This window comes from Bombina bombina, chromosome 6 (assembly GCF_027579735.1).
Source record: "Bombina bombina isolate aBomBom1 chromosome 6, aBomBom1.pri, whole genome shotgun sequence".
NCBI classification, from domain to species: Eukaryota; Metazoa; Chordata; class Amphibia; order Anura; family Bombinatoridae; genus Bombina; species Bombina bombina.
Window position 1 is genome coordinate 983622288 of NC_069504.1, and position 26592 is coordinate 983648879.

Sequence of the window (26592 nt, forward strand, 5' to 3'; positions counted from 1 at the left end):
TGCATTTTTGTTTCAGAACATATTACATTTTTTCAGTCTTTAAAACGTGTTATTCTAAACAGCTGCCTACACTTCTTATGTAAAATACAGCCTCAGAAATAACATCATTAGTAATTTGCTCCATATACATTACTCCCCCATACAGATTATCCTCCCACAAATTAAAACTCTCTGCATTTCACATCACCTGTGAAATGATTGACAGTTGTCCTGACATGCTGAGGTGTCAATGAACAAACTAGTTGTCACCACAGAAAATGGGTTACAAACAAGCACAAAAACGTTACCAACTAAATGCAAAACATCAAATGAAACTGGATATTACGATGGACAGACAAACTTACATTGCCTTTGGAAATGTAGTTGGAATCTCTCACAATGTCTCTGGCTAATCCAAAGTCACAAATTTTCACCAGTTTTCCTTCACATATCAGAACATTTCTTGCTGCCAAATCACGGTGAACACACTGTGGATTAAAACATATTAAGCATGTATTTTTATCATTTAGTTTACAATTGTCAATTAATTCTAACTCCTACCCAGCTTAGACAGGTTGATTGGTTACAAAAACGTTTCTATACATACTTGTCAGTAAAATAGTGACTGGGTAGTAGGTTCAGAATTACTTTTTTCACAGTATTGTTGTGCAAAATAGGTAGTTGATGTACGGCATAGTAGTCCTGCACAAGTCTTGCAATAAGATTACTAGAGATTATTTAGATGCTATTAAAACTAATTTTAAAAAATAAAATAGTTTTTTTGGGAAAATTATACAGACCAGCATTTTTTTTATTAGTGCAAACATACACCATATATACCCCCAAGAAATATTGTCTGCTTACATTTTTAGAAGCCAGGAACTCCATTCCATTGGCTACTTGGTAGCTGATTCCAATCAGGTCGGTAAAACTGAGGATTGGGGATTCATTTATAAGGGTGGAATTGTTTGTTCTCTCTAGAGCTTTAAAAAAAAAAAAAAATGTTACTGTTGTATTAAGAAATACATTTTGTGCATCCCTATAATAATTACAGGTGTGAGTGAATAGATTTCAGAGAATGACACATTAGTTGAAATATTTATCATTGCACCAGCAGTTCTTGTGAACTGCTGGTGAAATGCCGCCCCCTACAGATTTGCTAGCAGGGGGTGTCAATCAAACTGATCGTATCCGATCGGGTTGATTTCTGTCCGCCGCTTGAGAGCAGGCGGACAAGTTATGGAGCAGCGGTCTTTAGACCGCTGCTTCATAACTTCTGTTTCCGGCAAGCCTGAAGACTCACGCGGAAACAGGAGCATCAAGCTCCATATGGTGCTTGATAAATCGGCCCCTATGTCCTTGAGCTTGTCCTTGTGTTGCCGCTTACACGTATCTGAACAACATGTGAGTGGCCACATTTTGGCAGATACATTTAGGGCTAGGATCAGGATAATGGTGAAGGACAAGGTTGGAACTAGGGGTTAGCTTTCGGGTTAAGGTTACAACTGAGGATAGAGTTATATGGATTTATATTTCACTTACAAATACAATAGGTAAAAAAAATATTTAAAATGTTGCAATTATGGACACAGCCTTTCCTATTGAAAATATATCTTGTAGTACTGGTGAGAAGGAACAAGGCAATTCCTGAGCTTGCTTAAGATTTTCTTGCTTAGCGCCCAATGATCTAAAGCTCTCCACCCTGGCGAGATGATCTAAGACGTCTCGTCAGTACGACAAGGTTTCTCAAATAATTTTAGAAAGGCACATTTTAGCCTGAGAGCTGTTTGTCTAGCTATATAGGGTTCTGGCTGTGAAGGAGAAACACATACATAGCAATATAACATTAAAAAAAGTCCACAAAGATTTTGTGTTATTTCTCTACATGCCGGCGAGGTATTGATCATCTGACTCTCTGTGTGAAATGGAGAAAAAGTCACCAATAGTTTAATTACAATAAAACCTCATAATTTAGCCTTGTTGTTTCAAACTTGGAAAGCTTGGTTTAAATAAAGATTTTATTGACTTTTTATATTTGAAAATATAGGCTTTTTTCAATAACACGTAGGTTTCATGTACAAGAAAAAAAACAATTAAACTGGTGACTTATGCCCTCAGAACAGGGGATGAGATTTATGTAAAGGGGCAAAATATGTGGTACATTAATTTCTACAGGACTATGCTCATTGTAAGCAGCTTCTGTGTGGTGTCACCCCCTTATCTTTATGAATGTCACATTTGCCTGTGAAGTGCTGTGAGTTGTATTCAATCTAGCCCATTATGGTAGCCCCACTATTACCAATACAATGAAAATACAGTAATGAACCTACATAGCTACCTGAATATAATGTTCTCATACTAGTCCTAAAGGTTGTTCATAACCAAGAAAATATCTTTCAATTACATTTTATATGAAATGACATGTAAATATTCTTATATAATCAGCCCCTAGGGTTGCTGCTTGGCCTCATTTTTGTAAATAATAAAAATGTAGAAACAAAAGCCATGTTTTGGTTAAACTGCTTCTAAGGGTGTAGAAATGAAAATAAATGCTATCTTAAAAGCAGCTGCACCTCCATTGACGAGGCCCATATAGGCTGACACGTACATCTGGGGTAAGCTGTAAAAATCCTTTGTTCAGAAGAGAATTGCCTGGCATTTTTGGGATGCTTTGACCTTGTGGATGAAATCAGACTAATATTCTGCAAGATAGTTCTCTTTTATGGCAGGCTCAGACTGGGAAAAACGAGTCTGCAGCCGGAGGTGGGCACCATCCCATAGGGCAGGCTATTAAGCACTGTCCGCAGTTGACCTCTTCTTCCCTGTCTTCTAGATTAAAATCAGTCCTATAAGCTTCAGTTTCTAAATTGTGCTACATAATTATTCATGCAAATGTATACTCACTAGTGTAAATAATGCTAATTAGATGGCAACCCTATCTGTCACTTACCTGATGGAGAGTAATTTTCTAGCTCATACGTGGTGCCGTAGTTTGAAACATCAATGTCAGCATATTTGACTTCTCCCTTCATATCCAACATTGGCACATAATACATGTCGTCCTTGCTCATATCCATGTAGCCACCATCACTTTCTATAATGAAAGATGAAGAGCTGCAAAAAAAGTAAACAAATAAAAAAAGTTTAAGGTCTACATTATATCTATAAAAAGTGCTACAGAATCTAATAAATTAAAAACAGCCACATAAGTGTTGCTATTGAATTAAACACCAAACATTTATATGACAACTTAAAGGGAAATTAAACACTTTGAGATGGCAATATAAAATGATAAATCGAATACATAAAAAAACTCTACAACATAGTTTCATTATTTATTTTGTCCCCTTTTCTTGTAACTTCATTCTAAAATTGTGAGCTTTTCAGCTCCTTTTAGAAATAGAAGTGCAGATCAATGTTATATTCCACACAGCCATTGGCTGGACATTCTAGTGACCTATGTGTACCTGTATCTAATTGGCCACAGTAGAGAAGGTAACCTAAGTTACAACATGGCAGCTCCCATTGTTTTATAGACACTAAAACTTTACACTTATTTTTTCAATATTTAAACAGCTAATGAAACTTTAAAAAAGACTAAGCTTTTTTTTGAAGACGTCATTCTATCTATCATTTATTTAGTGTTTAAAGGGACAATCAACACCCGACAAAACATGAACATGATCCAATATTATTGAACCCCAAATGAACATCCGCCTGCACCTCATCCATTCTGTATTACCTATTTTCTTGTCCTCGTATTCATTCACAATATATGCGTAATTCATCTCTAAATATGGCCGCCTAACTCCTCCCCGTCATCCTTCTTTCCCATCTCTATGCCATTTCAGGCTCATTCATGTAGGTACGATGATGCTCATCATACGTCATTGCGCATGCGCATTTTTTAACATCTGACATGAAATGCCTTGGTCATGGAGCAGTGGGCAAATTTGATTGCTCAAAGTACTAATGCATATCAAGTGTTGTTCCTATACAATCGTGCATGCGCAAAAGTCAGTGAACGCGTTTTAAAACTCTGACCAAGGATTGCTTTGTGATTGGCGGATAATTTTAAAGAGAAGGTAGATACGTAACAGTGGGGGGAGTTAAGCGGCCATATTTTGATCCGATCAACTCATGTATCGTGAAGGATTAGTAGGACAAGGAAATAGGTAACACCAAAGGTATGTGGTGCAGGCGGATGTTCGTTTGGGGTTAACAAATATGGGATCATGTTTTGTTGGGTGTTGACTGTCCCTTTAATGTCCCTTTAAGAAATAATAAATAAAATGACAGATCTGAACTAGCAAGTCCATCTAATTTGTATTCGGTGAGTGGCCGATATATCAAAACTATTTTTTAACCATCATCTCCTTCCTATATACAAAAATGTCTGTAATATGATGCAGTAAAAGCTCAAATATTCACCCTAGAACAAGGGTGGTGAGTCAATGCACTATTACCCAAGGAAGTACTAATAATAACATTTGCAAGCACTGCATCTACTGCTTGGTTTAATTGTTGATGTTTTATTGATTTAAAATACAAAAAAAACTTTAATTTCCTTTAATGTCTCTGTAAAAATGTTCTAACTTTTAACATGTTCCCAATTAGGGGCCAGATTATGAGTGGAGCGCAAACAGTTACGCACCAGCGAAAAGGGGTTAAACGCGGCGTTTGTCCCTCATATTACAAGTTGAAAGTAAACGCGATTGCTTGATCGCAATTGAAGTTAACACTCGTCAGGATAGGACATCCTCAGAGCTCTGGTTAACTGTTTCGCAAAACAAAAAGTGTCACAAAGCACATCAGAAATGCATTACAAAGTACAGTTACATTCATAATAACACTATCTAATAGAATTTTATTTTTTTAAAAGGCACAAAAGATATAAAGGTTTAAAGAGGTCTCAGGTGCTAGAAAAAAATACAGGCAAAGGACTTTAACATAGAGATACATATACATGTCTACATATGTATGGGAATGTGTGTATATATATATATATATACATATACATAGTCTATTCCAATCAGGGACTGCACTCACTGGATTTTAGATATAAACTTAATTTATTAATACATTACGGTACAACCTCATAGGATGAGATATGCAAGCGTGTTATACAGTGTAGCCACAAGAAAAAAAACACAATATTTCATTTACATAAAAAGTGGCTAGTGTTTTAAATTAAGCATATGTATACTGCAGCATGTAGACGTAGCGCTTATTACTTGGTCATTTGTCTGCATAACATATTCTCTGAGACATAACACTTTACCGGTTCATATGTCCCCATAGTATATTCCCTGGGGGTCTAGTATCTACCTGCTAGGTTCTGTCACTAAGGTTGATTGCTGTTTATATGCTTTTGATAGGCTGGCTTATGTAATATAACACATTTCAGTGATATACATTGACACAATTTATACACAGGGTCTTTTATGATTTTATGTTGATGTTTTTCATGGAATACACTATTGTTATATATGAAGGATAGGTGTATACATTTTTAGTTGATGGGGATGAAGGTATACGTATATGCAATAGATTAATTGTCATGTATGGTTCTATTATTATTATTTTTAAATATGTGTGTGTTACATTTGTTGCTTAGTAACCATGATGTTGCCATGACTACTTAATTTTGGCAAAATGTTTTGGCACAATTTTCTGTAATGGTAGATGGGTGGGGCTTAGCTCCTTTATATTGCACTGTGTTCACTTGCACTATTGTCTGGTCTGAGGAAGGGGTCTGCATACCTCGAAACGTCAACGTAATGTATTAATAAACTAAGTTTATATCTAAAATCCAGTGACTGCAGTCCCTGATTGGAATAGACTGTGAATATTACTGACTTTGCACCCTGGTTGATGACCTTATTGCATTGTGAGTGCAGATACATATGGACGATATGTATATACATATATACACACATGTAAAGACATAAATACATATATAGACATATAGTGCCTTAGATCCCTTTGCAGTCAAGTAGATGAAAACATGTAAAAGCATATTAATGCAATATTCATATTTATTAAAGTTTCATACTGTGTATTTACTGTAAATATTTAGCATTCCAATGTTCTGCACATAGCAGGATATGTTCTATGTAGATGTAAAAAGATATTCCTAAATATATATATATATATATATATATATATGTATATATAGGTATAGATATATGTTGTACCAAAATACCATTATACATATATATATATATATATATATATATATATATATATAAATATGTATTATGAATAAATAGAACATATTTTGCTATGTGAAGAACATTTGAATGTAAAATATATATATTTTCATGTTGGGTTAGCGCACTTGAGAATATGCGATCGTGCTTGTGCGTGAGTAGTGTGTTAGTTTTTCTAATGACTTTTTTTGCTCTATTGGCTTTTATGGGGGATACATTAACATGCAATGTTCTAACTTCGGCTTTTTATGCGCGTCGTGTTAGCGCACAAGCAAACATTTTTTACTTTTAACTTATAATACGAGCACTACCCAAAGCACGCAAAAAAATTACTTCTAGCGGAGTTAACGCTCAACTTGTAATCTGGCCTTATATTTAACCTGCCGAAGTGTATTAAATTGTTTACAAATAGTTAAATGACCTTTATTCTGCTATTTTAAGTTGCTATTTTTGCTGTTGAATCCACCATCTATGCTGAACATTTCAATACTGTAGTAATGGCTACAGAAACGCTATGCCAAAAAGAGGCAGCAGCAGAAAACAAACTCCCTATGTGGGGTGAAAGGTAAAAGTTCAAGAAGTCACAGGCACTTATAATAATCTTAAAAAACTTTTATTGGAAACACTACAAAAGAGCTCTTTTATAGTGTTTCCAATAAAAGTTTTTTAAGATTATTATAATTGCCGGTGACTTCTTGAACTTTTACCCTTTAACTGGGGTAGAGCAGTATACCCCTGTCACACGTGCACTACTCCCAGACGTGCTGATTTCTAAATACTTTTGGACTATATGTGGGGTGAAAGACAGAGAGCCCAACCTATTTAGAAAGGGTGTTGCTGCAGCATTTTTTAATACAATTAAATATTATTAGCAAATTGCCTGAATATATTGCCCCTTTAAAGTAAAAAAAAAAAAAGGTTCCATGGGCATTCATTTTTTTTGTTAATGTTATGGATAACATGGGCACAAATCCTCAAAAAGTGTAGTTATGACTGTCCTAGAATCTGAAGCTTATTTCTTAAAGGGACACTGAACCCACATTTTTTTCTTTTGTGATTCAGATAGAGCATGCAATTTTAAGCAACTTTCTAATTTACTCCTATTATCAATTTTTCTTTGTTCTCTTGCTATCTTTATTTGAAAAAGAAGGCATCTAAGCTAAGGAGTCAGACAATTTTTGGTTCAGGACACTGTACAGCACTTGTTTATTGGTGGGTGAATGTATCCACCAATCGCAAGAACAACCCAGGTTGTTCACCAAAAATGATCTGGCATCTAAACTTACATTCTTCCATTTCAAATAAAGATTCAAAGAAAATGAAGAAAATTTGATAATAGGAGTAAATTAGAAAGTTGCTGACAATTGCATGCTCTATCTGAATCACAAAAGAAAAATGTTGGGTTCATTGTCCCTTTAAATCAATAATTATTTTAATGTTGTCTATTACCCACTTTTAATTGATAAAAAAACATAATACCCTTCTATTGTTATATTTTATTAAGGTTGTATTTATTTTTTGTACTTTCCAAAAACATTTATAAAATAGTTAATATGTCATTGTCTATTGTGTTTGGCTTTCAACCGAAAGAATAGAATAAAGCTACAAAATACTTTCTAAATATGGTATTAAAGGGCCACTGTAAGTAAATATTTTCTATGCCTGTTACTAACTAACTACCCCAAATACGCTTTTTATCAATAGCATTTCATTAACATATCTCTACCGTATATCAGAAAACTTGTCTGCAAATTTAATTGTTTTCCAAACCCACTCCGTGGGTATCCTTTGCTCTGTACCAATCCGTTTACAATACCTAGGTTTCAAAATGGCGCTTTAAACACAAAGTTATTGGTTTAAGTATTTTGAACACGCAGTGCTGAAAATAGTGGGCAGGATAACATGACATCATCGGCGAATAAAAGATATAACTTTTAGAACGTTATTAAACTTCGTTTTGGAGAAAATATAGGTCAGTAGGTTTTAATTAATGTTTATTAACTTTAATATGTTAGTTGTTTAGCTTAAAAATTATAACAGAAAGTAATCCTTTAAACTCATACCATCCTTCAGCAAGCACAGTGCTGTTTTCAAGATCAGTGTAATTAATTTCCTTCTGATAAGATTTGAAGCTGTAACTTAAAGGGACATTTAACTCAAGATTGCATTCTCTATAAAGAGTTTATTTATGCACAATTCAAACATATTGCAATGAACTAGCCATATTTATTTTGATTGCTTTTGCTATAATTTAACATAGTGAATTGAAGTATTTGACTCCCCCAGGGAGAATGTAATTCATTATCTGGAATGGAGAACCCTAGCACTGTTACATGCAGTGGCATCTCTGGGAAAGGGGCAGGGGGCAATAGCCCCCCCCCAGCATAATGACTGCCCCCCCCATTTGCCCCAACAGTTGCTTCCCACCACTACTCAGGCACTGCAGCAGCTACCGCCTCCAGCATGCCCAGCTCCACTCATGACTTATCTGGATCTACCCACAACAAGAGAAGAAAAAGGTGGAGTCCCAGGTTGATAGAATAAAAGCAATTCTTTATTAGATTCGTTAAAAGTTGAGTTCTTGTGAGACGCAGCTCACACGGTCACAAAATCAGCCAAGGAGACAGTGAAGAAATGAGCGTAGCACCAGTGGCTACCCACAACAAGCCCAGTCTCTCACTCCCACCAAGGCCCCACCCACAAATCACCAGTGGGCCTCCTGGAAGTGCTCCCCCTATAAGAAATTTTCTGGAGATGCCACTGCTTACATGCTGCACAGTGATTGGTTAATATGTGCAGACACTCCATTATATATCTCCCTAATTGGCCAATTCAAGTGGCTTTTTTAGAGGTGTGCCCTGCGTATGGACAAGAATGCACATTTTCGAAGAACATGATAGGTTGTAAATGTTTTGTGTGCAAATATGCTGCAATGCAAAGAATAATTCCTAATGCATAAATTAATAATTGACTATCATGTCCCTTTAAAGGGGTATGAAACTCAAAATATGTCTTTCATGTTTCAGTTTGAACATACATGTTTAAACAAATTTCAAATTACTTCTATTATCAATTTTGCTTAATTCTCTTGGTATCTTTTGATGAAGGATCAGCAATGCACTGCTGGGAGCTAGTTGAACACATCTGTAAGCCAATGACAAGAGGCATACAGGGAGTGCAGAATTATTAGGCAAGTTGTATTTTTGAGGATTAATTTTATTATTGAACAACAACCATGTTCTCAATGAACCCAAAAAACTCATTAATATCAAAGCTGAATAGTTTTGGAAGTAGTTTTTAGTTTGTTTTTAGTTATAGCTATTTTAGGGGGATATCTGTGTGTGCAGGTGACTATTACTGTGCATAATTATTAGGCAACTTAACAAAAAACAAATATATACCCATTTCAATTATTTATTTTTACTAGTGAAACCAATATAACATCTCAACATTCACAAATATACATTTCTGACATTCAAAAACAAAACAAAAACAAATCAGTGACCAATATAGCCACCTTTCTTTGCAAGGACACTCAAAAGCCTGCCATCCATGGATTCTGTCAGTGTTTTGATCTGTTCACCATCAACATTGCGTGCAGCAGCAACCACAGCCTCCCAGACACTGTTCAGAGAGGTGTACTGTTTTCCCTCCTTGTAAATCTCACATTTGATGATGGACCACAGGTTCTCAATGGGGTTCAGATCAGGTGAACAAGGAGGCCATGTCATTAGATTTTCTTCTTTTATACCCTTTCTTGCCAGCCACGCTGTGGAGTACTTGGACGCGTGTGATGGAGCATTGTCCTGCATGAAAATCATGTTTTTCTTGAAGGATGCAGACTTCTTCCTGTACCACTGCTTGAAGAAGGTGTCTTCCAGAAACTGGCAGTAGGACTGGGAGTTGAGCTTGACTCCATCCTCAACCCGAAAAGGCCCCACAAGCTCATCTTTGATGATACCAGCCCAAACCAGTACTCCACCTCCACCTTGCTGGCGTCTGAGTCGGACTGGAGCTCTCTGCCCTTTACCAATCCAGCCACGGGCCCATCCATCTGACCCATCAAGACTCACTCTCATTTCATCAGTCCATAAAACCTTAGAAAAATCAGTCTTGAGATATTTCTTGGCCCAGTCTTGACGTTTCAGCTTGTGTGTCTTGTTCAGTCGTGGTCGTCTTTCAGCCTTTCTTACCTTGGCCATGTCTCTGAGTATTGCACACCTTGTGCTTTTGGGCACTCCAGTGATGTTGCAGCTCTGAAATATGGCCAAACTGGTGGCAAGTGGCATCTTGGCAGCTGCACGCTTGACTTTTCTCAGTTCATGGGCAGTTATTTTGCGCCTTGGTTTTTCCACACGCTTCTTGCGACCCTGTTGACTATTTTGAATGAAACGCTTGATTGTTCGATGATCACGCTTCAGAAGCTTTGCAATTTTAAGAGTGCTGCATCCCTCTGCAAGATATCTCACTATTTTTGACTTTTCTGAGCCTGTCAAGTCCTTCTTTTGACCCATTTTGCCAAAGGAAAGGAAGTTGCCTAATAATTATGCACACCTGATATAGGGTGTTGATGTCATTAGACCACACCCCTTCTTATTACAGAGATGCACATCACCTAATATGCTTAATTGGTAGTAGGCTTTTGAGCCTATACAGCTTGGAGTAAGACAACATGCATAAAGAGGATGATGTGGTCAAAATACTAATTTGCCTAATAATTCTGCACACAGTGTATATGTGCAACCACCACTCAGCAGCTAGGAATCAGCTCCTGAGCCTACTTAGGTATGCATTTCAACAAAGGATACCAAGAGAGCTACGCAAGATAGATAATAGAAGTAAATTAGAAAGTTGTTTAAAATGGTTTTATCTGAACCATGAATTAAAAATAATGGGTTTCATGTTCCTTTAATTATCTTTTATTTAAAAAGCGACATTGTAGTCAACTTTTTTTTTTTTTTTATATACGCTCATCCAAAAGAGTGCATTTAAAAATGTATTCCAATTTTTGTTTTAATTAATTTTATTTATGTTCCTCTCCTGAATAAACCAATGTTTTTATTGTCATACTTGCAAAGTCATGTCCCGCGCCACAAGTAAAACAGATGTGCCTGTCCTTATCAGCAAGAGAGGATTAGTGGTAAGTATAAAACCAGTAGTGAAATATTAAAGGTATAGGCAAATTAAACTTGCATGATTCAGATAAAGCATGCAATTTTAAGACACTTTTAAATTCACTTGTATTATTAAACTTGCTTTGTTCTCTTGGTATCCCTTGTTGAAAAACAATACTCACATATTCTACACTAGTGGGAGCCAGCAGCTGATTGGTGCCTGCACACAATTGTCTCTTGTGATTGGATAAATAGATGTGTTCATCTAGCTGCCTGTAATGCCTGCCTGTAGTGCAATGCTTTTTTCAGCTGAGGATACCAAGAGAATGAAGCAAGTTAGATAATAAAAGTAAATGGAAAAGTTGTTTAAAATGGTATGTTCTATCGAATCATGAAAGAAAATCTTGGGGTTTCCTGTCCCTTTAAGTAAGTAAATAAATAAATAAATATTTTTGGCAATTATAAATGCTGCTACTTCATATGTAACATACTTTTTGAATACAATATTCCATTAAGGCAGAATATTTTTTTTAAATGAATTGCTGAGCACAAATTTGTGTAAGCAAAGTAAGAGGAAGCGTTACTTTTGTTCATAACACACTATTATGTAAGTGAATGCAGTGTTACTTGACACACAGGTGTTGGATAATAAAAATAAAAAGATCAGCAATTAAACGTTACTGATGATACATTTTTATATAAACAATGTTTTTAACTGAAAAGGACAAATCTTATTGCTCTGTTGGTGGGAAGGGACATCCCTTGACAATCATAAAAAACAAAAAGTAGTTTTATTCAGATCAGGATAATCCATTAAAACTGTAATACTTTTCAAAATACCCTCAACAAGGAACAAAATTACTGTATGAAGAATCATGTTCATTGTCTAAGGACAACGTCCATTGCTCTTTTTGTGGATACCTCTACAAGCATAAAAACAAAAGGTGCCTTTTTGTTTGTTGGGAAAATCCTAAAACTGATAATGCTGAGAGAGAAAGATTAGTACAGTAGTACACTGCAATATGGTAGCTTATTTTCAGGTTTTTTTATCTATTGATTATTACAGGACATTGACATGGGTTTGTGTAGAGATGTCATTCGTAATCAGTACTAATATAAGATTTTCTGTAGAGTTATGTGGAGTGCAAATAAAAATGCAGTATACAGACAAAGAGACAGCTCCCAACAGCTACAGACACGGAATCCTGGAACTGCCTTTTCCACTGTGTAGACCAATAAAGTAATGGAATCCAGACTTTTAAAAGATCCTTTAATACCCTAATGTGGTAAGAATTAAAGTTTGCTTTGTTACAATAGAGGCTGATTCCACTACTTTCATGGGCGTCCGGAAGGGGACATTTTGCTCATATTTTCTTGCTTTTTCCCCCCAGTCCTTAGACTACTGCAGGGGGCGCTCTTCCAATCCATTCTAGCTATTACAGTAAGAGCTAGTAAGTTCTGCCCCTCCTCCACATGGAGCTAAAAATCTGCAAGTACTTGAGAGGGGACTGTAATATTAAACAACTGACCTGATTATTTTCAGCTCACAACCTATCTCTGCAAACTCAGGAACAGGGTGAACCACTCAATCTATTGTTTAGTACTGTTGGGTAAATTTGCTGCTGCCATTCCCTGACTCCTACTGTTGATGCTGCAGCTTTTGCAGGGCTGGTTTCATCATCCTTCCTGCTCACAGTCAGTCTTCTTCTCACTCACTCACACACAGCGCACCCACTCCATGTGCTGCTATGGAAAAGCAGCCTAATCTCTTAGAAATCCAGCATCACACAGGCTCTAACAAGAAGAGGGAAGAATAGTTCAGTATCCAGGCAAGCAGCATGCTAGTGTACACAGGGCTGTGTCTGTGTCCTCCATGATCAGGAAGAACACCCCATGCCACCTCAGAATACCTGCCTGCTAGTGATCTCAAGGGCACAGTAACATTTTGTTTTATTTGTATTGAGAAATTGAATTATTATGAAATCAGTAATGTAATGTTTATATAAATATATCAGCGTTGCCACATATGTTGTCTTATATATAAATGTATGTTTGTTTCCTGTCTAGCAATACAAAATAGTTTGTCTCCAAAATGTGTTTACTGTCTCTTTAGGAGTTCTATTTATAGTAGAAAAGGGTGTAAGCAGAGGTATAGAAAGTGGATGTTAAAGGGACAGTCTAGTCAAAATTAATCTTTCATGATTCCGATAGACTCAAGCAATTTTAAGCAACTTTCTAATTTACTCATATTATACATTTTTCTTCATTCTCTTGGTATCTTTATTTTAAAAAATCAAGAATGTAAGCTTAGGAGCTGGCCCATTTCTGGTTCAGCAACTGGGTAGCGCTTGCTGATTGGTGGCTAAATGTAGCCACCAATCAGCAAGTGCTACCCAGGTCTGAACCAAAAATTGGAATGTTGTTTAAAATCACATGCTATGGGGTAGATTTATTATTGTGCAGACGGACATGATCCGCTGTAGAGATCATGTCCGCCACACATTGATAAATGCCGATAGCATACGCTGTCGGCATTTATCATTGCACAAGCAGTTCTAGTAAACTGCTTGTGCAATGCCGTCCGCTGCGGTGTCAATCAACCCGATTGTATGTGATCGGGCTGATTGCTGTACGCTGCCTCAGAGGAGGCGTACGAGTTAAGGAGCAGCGGTCTTAAGACCGCTGCTTCTTAACTCCTGTTTTTGGTGAGCCTGAAGGCTCGCGCGGAAATAGAGGCATTGGGGCCGATTGGAGCTTCTTAAATCGGCCCCTATATCTAGATCAAGATTTAAATCAAGACTCAAAAAATTGGGTTTCATATCCATTTAATCTTAGAGGGATGCTTTGTTCTATAGGAAGAGGCATTAGCAGCAGGAAACATAAGGTTTCTATAGCACTTTATAGTCTCTGTCAGCAACAGATTTAGCTGTACACTAATTTAGCTGTTCACTACAATATATATACACATGTTTGATTATTGCATTGGTTCAGACAAGTTATTTTTTGACCCCCCCCCCCCCCCCCCGGAAAAATTCCTGTGAAGGCCATGACTACTTTATCACGTGGAATGCACGTCACTAATGTTACGCTAAAGCTAGCAGTGCATGTGAGTTTAATAACACAAATTAGGTGTTAAAATGTAACTTGGTGTTTTATAAAAGACTACCACAATAATAATAATAATAATAATAATAATAATAGTAATAATAACAATAATAATAACAATAATAATAATAACAATAATAATAATAACAATAATAATAATAACAATAATAACAATAATAACAATAATAATAATAACAATAATAATAACAATAATAATAACAATAATAATAACAACAATAATAATAATAATAACAATAATAATAATAATAATAATAATTTGATTCTATTGATGGCTCGGGATCCAGGATAAGCTGCAAGACTAATTTTGGGTTAGTAAGTTAATGTATAAATATAGACCTGGAAATTTCCATAGTCTGTAACAGCAGACTTAAAAAGCTCTCTCCTGTCTATAACACTGAACATATTAGCAACCTTTTCTTTCCAGGATACTAAGTATTTTCCCTAAGTGGTAATGTGTTATGACTTTTTTCCATGCCTTTGTCCAGCTAAGTAGCTCTACTAATGCTGTGCCACCAAGGTAATAGCACCAGCTGAAGCAGAATTATTATTGTCAATCTCTAGTCTAAGGACAACAAACATTTCAGGAATTTAAGCTCTATATGTCCAATAAAGGCCTAATCAAGAGGATTATCTGATCTGTAAAGGGGTGCTTTAAAGGAAATGGAAGTCATTATTAAATGTTCATGATGCAGATAAAGTATAAAATTTATATTATGAAATTTACTGCTCTCTTATGGTCTTGATTGATAGGTTTTCCTTTTCCATGAAGGCATACTTAAAGGGACATTCCAGCCAAAATTGGAAACCACATGGGTGCATTTCGGTATGGAACAGAAGCAATTTTGTAATATACATGCATTAGCAAAAATGCTTCTAATAAAAGCTATAGCTGTTTCAAAAGTGTATTTAAGTATGCACCTTGCACCATCATTTTAAACACAGCACTTGCTCAGAAAGCCTAAGGTGCCTGTACCATCTGGTAATGACTCAATTTGTTAATTGCCGACATGATACAAGCCCCCACTGATAATCTGAGCAGCTGCATTATTTAAAATGTGCGTGCAGTGACAATATCTAGCTATGCTTCACATGCACATGCAGAAAAAAATGTCAACACTAAAACAGTGATAACTTTTACTAGAAACATTTTTGCCAATACATTTATATTGCAAATATGTTTCTATTCAAAGATGTAATTCATCTATGTACATTAATATTTTGACTGGAATGTCCCTTTAAGTAGGCTGAGTATGTACATCTTTTTGAATTATGTGTCTACAGCAGTATAAGTAGCTACAGGAGGCAGTTTTGTATGAAAGTGGTAAACAACCACAGCTCTGCCTTCACTCACTGCTACAGCATACACCGAATGTATCCTATTCAAAGGCAGAATTTGTTCAAAAAATTTATTTTATTAAACAATGCTCCTGGTTATACAGCACTAGTTTATTTTACTACAGAGTTTTACCATAGAGTAGCTAAAGCTACGGCATAAAAAAGCTGCTTGTAGAATATTGTTATACATACTGTAGCCACATAGTTCTTACGAAATACACACTTTCCTGATTACACCCCAGTATAGCTTCATGGAAAGGAAACAATTTTTAACCAAGAAGATAAAAAAAAATGCTCATGTGAAATAGTAGTATATTTGAAACTGTATGTTGAAAAACAATGATTTAAGCATTAGTCTTAGGAGAAACTGAAATAACTTTCACATTTTATTCCAGCAATTTGTTTTTCAAATGAATGTTTCAATAACCTACGTTAAGGACAAATAAAGAATACAAAGCACATCTAAGGATAAAACTCATATAAAATATTTTTTTTACCAGTGTTCTTCCAAACAGGAGCTAACAGTCTATAAGCCAGATGTCTGGAACTCATCATTCCTTGGGATACCTTCAAATTCCTGGAGTCTGCTATATTTACACATTTGCTAAACAATTTTAACTTAAAGGGACAGTGAATTCAAAATTTAACTCAGACAAAACGTGCAATTTTAAACAACTTTCCAGTTTACTTCTATTATCAAATTTGCTTTGTACTTTTGGTATTCTTTGTTGAAGACTAAACCTAGGTAGCTTCATAGGAGTTTAGGAGTGTGCATGTGTCTTTTGTACTCTATGGCAGCAGTGTTTGTAACTATGATTTTTTGCATTTTTTACACAGTTTTACATTTGCACAAAATATATATAAAAAAGCTCTCAACAATAATATAGAGGACTGCAGCCACAGCAAAAATGTAAAGCTCCTGCTTTGTATCATGCACCCTAACCTGAAGCGCTTTATACAGATGCAAAAAATAGGCAATATTACTGATCTGTGAGTGCGCACAGCTTCTGTCACAGGTTGTGAGACTGAAAGTGGCGGCGCTGTGTCACCTCCAGGGAACCAAGCTGCCCACGTCCTCTGAGTCAACCTTGTTGCTTTCACCTCCAAAATAAAAGAGCTCACAATAGTGTAGCAGTTTTCAGACAATGTGGTAGGCGCACAAACTAGTTATACTCACAAGATTGCAGTTTAAATAAGCCTTTTATTAAAATCATCACAAAGGTGTCTTCAGGTACAGCTTCAGGTTTTATTTAAAATACAGCTCAACGCGTTTTGGCTAAAAGAAGCCTATATCAAGAGCATAAAGTTAAAATACTGGAACAAATAGTAACAATAAAAGGCTTAGTTTAACTGCAATCTCATGAGTATAACTAGTTTGTGCGCCTACCACATTGTCTGAAATCTGCTACACTATTGTGAGCTCTTTTATTTTGGAGGTGAAAGCAACAAGGTTGACTCAGAGGACGTGGGCAGCTTGGTTCCCTGGAGGTGACACAGCGCCTCCACTTTCAACACTTTCTGCTTCTATAAACGGTTTGGGAGAACCGGGGCTGGCAGCGAGCATTGCTTCATACTTTATCCTTTCTAATACAGGTTGTGAGACTATCTGAGCTCCAAGATGACAGCCCCCAGTACAAAGAGGCGGAGCTTTAGTATCTGGCATCATTAAGCTACTAAAACAGGAGAACTGATTTGAAAAGAGATGCAGGAACAGGGTGAAATGGGTGAATGTTTTGCAATATTCGAAAAATGTAATTAATTTTAACACATCGTTCGTTGAATTTTCGAATGTTTGTACAACAATCTAACATTCATTTAATTCAATAGTATTTCTAATGCTTTCTTTAAATGTAATATTTGATTTGTATTTTTCTCATTTGATTCGTATTATTCAATATTCAAATTTGAAAACATTTGAATTTATATATTTGTAATAGTATTTCTAATGCTTTCTTTAAATGTAATATTCAAATTATGCAATATTCGAATTAGAAGCATTTGAATTGATATATTTGTATTTATTATGTATCAGTTTACTAAATTCCCTACCACATGAACTATTGAACTTCTGAATAGAATTTGTTAAATCGAATGTTAAATTCGAAATTTCGAATGTGGATATTTGATCTAATTATGAACATTTGAAAATGAAAGTAACATTAAAAAAACGGAAAGAACATTCAATTATCAAATTTTAATGGATTTTCATTCTTATCAACATTTGATTGTCCAAAACAAATGTTCACAGGACTATTTGTTCTATCAAACGAATTACACTTTCAGCACATTTGCCCATCGCTAATAAAATGCAATAACATAGTATGTAGTAACAGTTCTAGGGTAGTTGTGCCCAGCAGTTTAATGTCCCTGTATGCTCTGAGCTCACCACAATTTCTCTTTTAAAAGGATACCAAGAGAACTAAGTAAAATTGATAAAAGAAGTAAATTGAAAAGTTGTTTAAAATCTCATGCTCTACCCAATCAATTTAAGTTTAATTTTGACTTTACTTTCCCTTTAATCATTTTAAGATATGTTAATAAAAGATATTATAGTAAAAATATTATTCAAAATGTAAAATACAAGTGCCGCAATATTTAACACACAAGGGTTGGCGTGCGTATTACAAATTGAAAGTAAAATGTTTGAACGTGAGCAAAACCTGACACACGCTAACTGTTGGCTATCCAACCACGCTACCACCTCAATGGAGAGCACAAATTCTACATTTTTTTAACCAAGTGTGCCAAACCCAACATGAAATATGAATATTTTACATTCCACAGACAGAAATGTTCTATTTATTTATTTATATATATATATATATATATATATATATATATATATATATATATATATATATATATATATTATTTTGTTTTTGCTATATTGAGTGCGCTTACATTAGTGTGCCACTTGTAATCTAGCCCTTTATGTAAAAAAAATGATTTCCTTTCTGGAAAATCAGACAAGAAAAGAATATTTGATTGGCAAAGGTTTCACCCCTTTGATATGAAGCAACAAATGTTTGAGCTAAAATGAGTGTCTGCTTTAAATAAATGTTAATTCTATGTCAAATGTCACTTGATTAAAAGAAAAAAAATACAGTAAATTTAAAGGTGCATTCTAGTGTAGGAATAAAATGCTCAGATTTGTTAAAGCATTTTATAACTAAACAAATGTTGATTTCTCACTCTGGGCCTGATATTCAAAACCTCCCCACTCAGACGAGATTATCTAAGAAGCCTCGTCGCTACTGCAAAGTCCTCAAAAGAAATTTAGAAACACAAATTTAAACTTGAGAGATGTTTATGTTGCTATGTATTGCTCTTTATGTGAATCAGAGACTCCTACATTAGAATACAGGAACTAAAAAACATCCCAAAGTTTTTGCGTGATTTCTCTTCATGCAAGGTTTTGAATATCAGGTCCTCTGTGTTTAATTCCTCCAATTCCTTTGTGGATCTTGAGAATGACACAACCATTGAGCCAATCAGGAGTGGCATACATAAGTATCCCCCAATCACTGGTCATAAACATGAATGTTATGGGAGTGTGTCTGGTGAGGGACTTTATTTATTTAACCCTTTAAATGGTTTATTTTGTTTACATCTGTCTATATATTTAATAAGAATATTGAAAAAACAACTGGGAGACCAATGACACTACTGGTGAGTTTATTAGGCCTTCTTGTAGCTCAAAGGATTATAATACATTTTATCTATACAGGTAAGTTGAGCAAAATGGTGCTGTGTATTGAAATAAACTTGGAAAAGCACTTAGGAGATAGAAAGATCTCCTATAATGGAATACACATATAGCACTCAGAAGGAAAAGGATATATTCTGAACTTTGGTCATCAATTGTGAACACATGTATTAACTGTGGTCACTAATTGTGAACATATTAATAATATAAATCAAATTTCAGAGGGAGAAAAAAAGTGATTGAAATGAATATTTTAAAATATAACTTTTAATATGTGATTTAGTTTAAAAATAAAGGGAAACATTTACATAAAAACACACACACAAGACTACTTGTGTTAAAACCGTATAGGTATAAAGTATTGTTTGCTTATCATTAACAACAGTAGTATGGGATATAATTCATGTGGGGGTCAGTAGGTAATATAATAATCATGAATGAGCACTAAAAACAATTGGGCAATATTACTAAAATGCTGATATTTGTGTACACAGACACTGTCTCTTTAAATATGAAAAAGTAAAAAAATATATATATAAATAATAATCAAGGATAATCAATTATGGTTTGTACATATATTTTATTACTGGCCTGAGATAATATCTGTATAGATCTTTAATTCTTAATACTAAATATAGACTACTTGCAAATGCAAAGCCATATAGTTAATTGTCAGTAATATATTGCAAAAAGATAAATATTCAGACTTGTATTTTGGTTAAGTCAGAAAATAAATAATTCTCCTTTTTATTATAGTAAATAATTAGATATCTTAATATAATCTTATCTCATTCATGGGTTATATGATAACAGAGACTGTCTCTTATTAATTAATTGATTCAAAATGATCTTGTCTAATTCATTGGTGGTGTAAATAACAAGGACTATAGCTTTAAATCCGTATATGCGGTTGGTGGCACAGGAAAAAAGTGTCAATATAAACACAATGTTACTAAATAGTAACAAAGAGATATCAATCTAGGTATAATGTTGCTCAATAGTGGCAAATTTCAGCCACTTGCAATCAGCAACATTATTGTAATTCAATTGCAACACATAAGAAGGCAATAGGCACTATGGGCCCCATCCGATATGCAGCGTCGCCCGCAAAAGCTGGCGACGCCGGTTTTTGCGCGTTTTTGGTATCCTATATACAGCGCCGCATCTAAATGCGGCACATATATTTCAGCCGTCGCTCGCAATTTTACTCCCATAAGCTAACATGGGACCGCGTCATAAATCGGTATTCAATATCCAGTGCAAGGCCTTACATGGCGAAAATTGAGAAATCTTACTCCATTTTCACCTCGCCATAAAATGCAGCCATAGCAGGCCTTGCGCTGAGTATGGGAGCACCGTAACTCCCTAAAATGCCTGCAAAAAAACCCTAACATCTAACGCATGCGCAATGTCTATCTACCTGTCAACTGCAATCCCTCACCGCAATACCTAATAAAGTGTATTAACCCCTAAACCGCCATAGCCCACACCACAGTAAACCTATTCTATTATTAAACCCTAAACCGCCATAGCCCACATAGCCTATTAAATATATTAACCCCTAATTTGCCGCCGCCAACGTCGCCGCCACTATAATAAAGTTATTAACCCCTAAACCTAAGTCTAACCCCCTAACTTAATTATTATTTAAATAAATCTAAATAATATTACTATTATTAACTAAAGTATTCCTATTTAAAACTAAATACCTACCTATAAAATAAACCCTAAGATAGCTACAATATAATTAATAATTACATTGTAGCTATTTTAGGATTTATTTTTATTTTACAGCCAACTTTGTATTTATTTTAACTAGGTACAATAGCTATTAAATAGTTAATAACTATTTAATAGCTACCTAGTTAAAATAATTACAAAATTACCTGTAAAATAAATCCTAACCTAAGTTACAAATACACCTAACACTACACTATCATTAAATAAATTAAATTAATTAACTACAATTAGCTAAAATTAAATACAATTAACTAAAATAAACTAAAGTACAACCCCCCCCACTAAATTACAGAAAATAAAAATTACAAGAAGTTTAAACTAATTACACCTAATCTAAGCCCCCTAATAAAATAAAAAAGCCCCTCAAAATAATAAAAAGTAAATTTATGCTTACCTGATAAATTAATTTCTTCTATGGTATGACGAGTCCACAGATTCATCCTTTACTTGTGGGATATTATCCTCCTGCTAACAGGAAGTGGCAAAGAGCACCACAGCAGAGCTGTCTATATAGCTCCTCCCTTAGCTCCACCACCCCCAGTCATTCGACCGAAGGTACAGGAAGAAAAAGGAGAAACTACAAGGTGCAGAGGTGACTGAAGTTTAAAAAAAAATATATAATCTGTCTTAAAATGACAGGGCGGGCCGTGGACTCGTCGTACCATAGAAGAAATTAATTTATCAGGTAAGCATAAATTTACTTTTCTTCTATAAGGTACAACGAGTCCACGGATTCATCCTTTACTTGTTGGATACAATACCAAAGCTACAGGACACGGATGAACAGGAGGGACAAGACAGATGGTTAAACAGAAGGCACCACTGCTTGTAGAACTTTTCTCCAAAAAATAGCCTCCGAAGAAGCAAAAGTATCAAATTTGGAAAATTTGGAAAAGGTATGAAGCAAAGACCAGGTCACAGCCTTACAAATCTGTTCAACAGAAGCATCATTTTTAAAAGCCCATGTGGAAGCCACCTCTCTAGTAGAGTGAGCTGTACTCCTTTCAGGAGGCTGCTGTCCAGCAGTCTCGTATGCCAAACGGATGATGCTTTTCAGCCAAAAAGAAAGAGATGTAGCCGCAGCTTTTTGACCTCTATGTTTTCCAGAATAGACAACAAACAAAGAAGATGTTTGACGGAAATGATTGGTTGCTTGCAAGTAAAACTTCAAAGCACGAACCACGTCCAAGTTGTGCAACAGACGCTCCTTCTTAGAGGAAGGATTAGGACACAGAGAAGGAACAACAATTTCCTGATTGATATTCCTATTAGTAACAACCTTAGGAAGGAATATAGGTTTGGTACGCAAATCCACCTTATCAGCATGGAAAACAAGATAAGGCGAGTCGCATTGCAATGCAGATAATTCAGAAACTCTTTGAGCCGAAGAGATAGCAACTAAAAACCGAACTTTCCAAGATTGAAGCTTAATATCTATGGAATGCATAAGTTCAAACGGAACCCCTTGAAGAATTTTAAGAACTAAGTTCAAACTCCATGGCGGAGCAACAGGTTTAAACACAGGCTTGATTCTAACTAAAGCCTGACAGAACGACTGAACGTCTGGAACATCTGCCAGATGCTTGCGCAGTAGAATTGATAAAGCAGATATCTGTCCCTTTAAGGAACTAGCTGATAGCCCCTTATCCAATCCTTCTTGGAGAAAGGACAAAATCCTAGGAATCCTGATCTTACTCCATGAGTAGCCTTTGGATTCGCACCAATAAAGATATTTACGCCATATCTTATGATAAATTTTCCTAGTGATAGGCTTTTGAGCCTGAATCAACGTATCTATGACTGACTCAGAGAAACCCCGCTTGGATAAAATCAAGCGTTCAATCTCCAAGCAGTCAGCTGCAGAGAAACTAGATTTGGATGCTGGAACGGACCTTGAATCAGAAGGTCCTGTCTCAGTGGCAGAGTCCATGGTGGAAGAGATGACATGTCCACCAGGTCTGCATACCAAGTCCTGCATGGCCATGCAGGTGCTATCAAAATCACTGAAGCTCTCTCCCGTTTGATTCTGGCAATCAAATAAGGAAGGAGAGGAAATGGTGGAAACACATAAGCCAGGTTGAACGACCAGGGTACTGCTAGAGCATCTATCAGTACTGCCTGAGGATTGACCTGGACCCGTGTGCCCCATTGCTGAATCAATTGTGCAAACACCTCCGGATGGAGTTCCCACTCACCGGATGAAAAGTCTGACGACTTAGAAAATCCACTTCCCAGTTCTCCACTCCTGGGATATAGATTGCTGATAGATGGCAAGAGTGAGTCTCTGCCCATCTAATTATTTTGGTAACCTCTATCATCGCTAGAGAACTCTTTGTTCCCCCCTGATGATTGATATATGCTACAGTCGTGATATTGTCCGACTGGAATCTTATGAATCTGGCCGAAGCCAGCTGAGGCCACGCCAGAAGCACGTTGAATATCGCTCTCAGTTCTAGAATATTTATCCGGAGGAGAGCCTCCTCCTGAGTCCACAAACCCTGTGCTTTCAGGGAATTCCAGACTGCATCCCAGCCCAATAGGCTGGCGTCCATCGTCACTATGACCCATGCTGGCCTGCGGAAACACATTCCCTAGGACAGATGATCCTGTGACAACCACCAAAGAAGAGAGTCTCTGGTCTCTTGATCCAGATTTATCTGAGGAGATAAATCTGCATAATCCCCATTCCACTGTTTGAGCATGCATAGTTGCAGTAGTCTGAGATGCAAGCGAGCGAACGGAACTATGTCCATTGCCGCTACCATTAGTCCGATTACCTCCATACACTGAGCAACTGACGCCACTGATTGAAGTTCAATCTGATTGGCTGATTGGATCAACCAATAGAATACAAGGTCAACTCTATTGGCTGATTTAATCAGCCAATCTAATTTTTTCCTACCTTAATTCCGATTGTCTGATAGAATCCTATCAGCCAATCGGAATTCAAGGGATGCCATCTTGGATGACGTCATTTAAAGGAACCATCATTCGTCGTTAGTCCGTTGGTCAGGAAGGATGCTCCGCGCTGGATGTCTTCAAGACAGAGCCGCTCCTCATCAGATGGAAGAAGATAGAAGATGCTGCTTGGATGAAGCCTTCTGCTGTGCCGGATATCCTCTTCTGCCTGGATAGGATGAAGACTTCTGCCGGTCTGGATGTCCTCTTCTGCCCCATCGGATGAAGACTTCTGCCCGGATCGGATGACCACTCGTGCCCGACTGGGTGAAGACGGCTCAAGGTAGGGTGATCTTCAATGGGGTAGTATTAGTTTTTTTTAACGGGGTGGTTGGGTGACTTTTAGAGTAGAGATGTGTGGGTGGTGGGTTGTAATGTTGGGGGGTATTGTAATTTTTTTTTTACAGGTAAAAGAGCTGATTACTTTGGGGCAATGCCCCGCAAAAGGCCCTTTTAAGGGCTATTTGTAATTTAGTATAGGGTAGGGCATTTTATTATTTTGGGGGGCTTTTTTATTTTATTAGGGGGCTCAGATTTGGTGTAATTAGTTTAAACTTTTTGTAATTTTTTTCTGTAATTTAGTGTTTTGTTTTTTTTTGTACTTTAGTTAATTGTACTTAATTTTAGCTAATTGAAGTTAATTAATTTAATTTATTTAATGATAGTGTAGTGTTAGGTGTATTTGTAACTTAGGTTAGGATTTATTTTACAGGTAATTTTGTAATTATTTTAACTAGGTAGCTTTTAAATAGTTATTAACTATTTAATAGCTATTGTACCTAGTTAAAATAAATACAAAGTTGCCTGTAAAACAAAAATAAATCCTAAAATAGCTACAATGTAATTATTAATTATATTGTAGCTATCTTAGGCCTAGATTTAGAGTTCGGCGGTAGCCGTCAAAACCAGCGTTAGAGGCTCCTAACGCTGGTTTTGGGCGCCCGCTGGTATTTGGAGTCAGTGATTAAAGGGTCTAACGCTCACTTTACAGCCGCGACTTTTCCATACCGCAGATCCCCCTACGCCATTTGCGTAGCCTATCTTTTCAATGGGATCTTTCTAACGCTGGTATTTAGAGTCGTTTCTGCAGTGAGCGTTAGAGCTCTAACGACAAGATTCCAGCCGCCTGAAAAAAGCAGGAGTTAAGAGCTTTCTGGCTAACGCCGGTTCATAAAGCTCTTAACTACTGTACCCTAAACTACACTAACACCCATAAACTACCTATGTACCCCTAAACCGAGGTCCCCCCACATCGCCGCCACTCGATTAAAATTTTTAACCCCTAATCTGCCGACCGCCACCTACGTTATACTTATGTACCCCTAATCTGCTGCCCCTAACCCCGCCGACCCCTATATTATATTTATTAACCCCTAACTTGCCCCACACAACGTCGCCGCAAGCTACTTAAAATAATTAACCCCTAATCTTCCGACCGCAAATCGCCGCCACCTACGTTATCCCTATGTACCCCTAATCTTCTGCCCCTAACATCGCCGACCCCTATGTTATATTTATTAACCCCTAATCTGCCCCCCACAACGTCGCCGACACCTACCTACACTTATTAACCCCTAATCTGCCGAGCGGACCTGAGCGCTACTATAATAAAGTTATTAACCCCTAATCCGCCTCACTAACCCTATCATAAATAGTATTAACCCCTAATCTGCCCTCCCTAACATCGCCGACACCTACCTTCAATTATTAACCCCTAATCTGCCGACCGGAGCTCACCGCTATTCTAATAAATGTATTAACCCCTAAAGCTAAGTCTAACCCTAACACTAACACCCCCCTAAGTTAAATATAATTTTTATCTAACGAAATAAATTAACTCTTATTAAATAAATGATTCCTATTTAAAGCTAAATACTTACCTGTAAAATAAATCCTAATATAGCTACAATATAAATTACATTTATATTATAGCTATTTTAGGATTAATATTTATTTTACAGGTAACTTTGTATTTATTTTAACCAGGTACAATAGCTATTAAATAGTTAAGAACTATTTAATAGTTACCTAGTTAAAATAATTACAAATTTACCTGTAAAATAAATCCTAACCTAAGATATAATTAAACCTAACACTACCCTATCAATAAAATAATTAAATAAACTACCTACAATTACCTACAATTAACCTAACACTACACTATCAATAAATTAATTAAACACAATTGCTACAAATAAATACAATTAAATAAACTATCTAAAGTACAAAAAATAAAAAAGAACTAAGTTACAGAAAATAATAAAATATTTACAAACATAAGAAAAATATTACAACAATTTTAAACTAATTACACCTACTCTAAGCCCCCTAATAAAATAACAAAGACCCCCAAAATAAAAAATTCCCTACCCTATTCTAAAATACAAAAATTACAAGCTCTTTTACCTTACCAGCCCTGAAC

General features: G+C 36.0%; 1 protein-coding gene across 1 annotated transcript in view; it reads right to left on the reverse strand.

The window, feature by feature from the left end:
• The window catches only part of PDGFRB (platelet derived growth factor receptor beta), a 247002-nt gene that overhangs the window by 28618 nt on the left and 191792 nt on the right, over positions 1–26592 (reverse strand). The window contains exons 16-18 of the mRNA XM_053718652.1: positions 2930–3093; positions 844–962; positions 345–467 (exon numbers count right to left, since the gene is read on the reverse strand). Of these exons, the coding sequence (XP_053574627.1) occupies positions 345–467; positions 844–962; positions 2930–3093 (406 nt within the window). The remainder of the gene's footprint in view (positions 1–344; positions 468–843; positions 963–2929; positions 3094–26592) is intronic.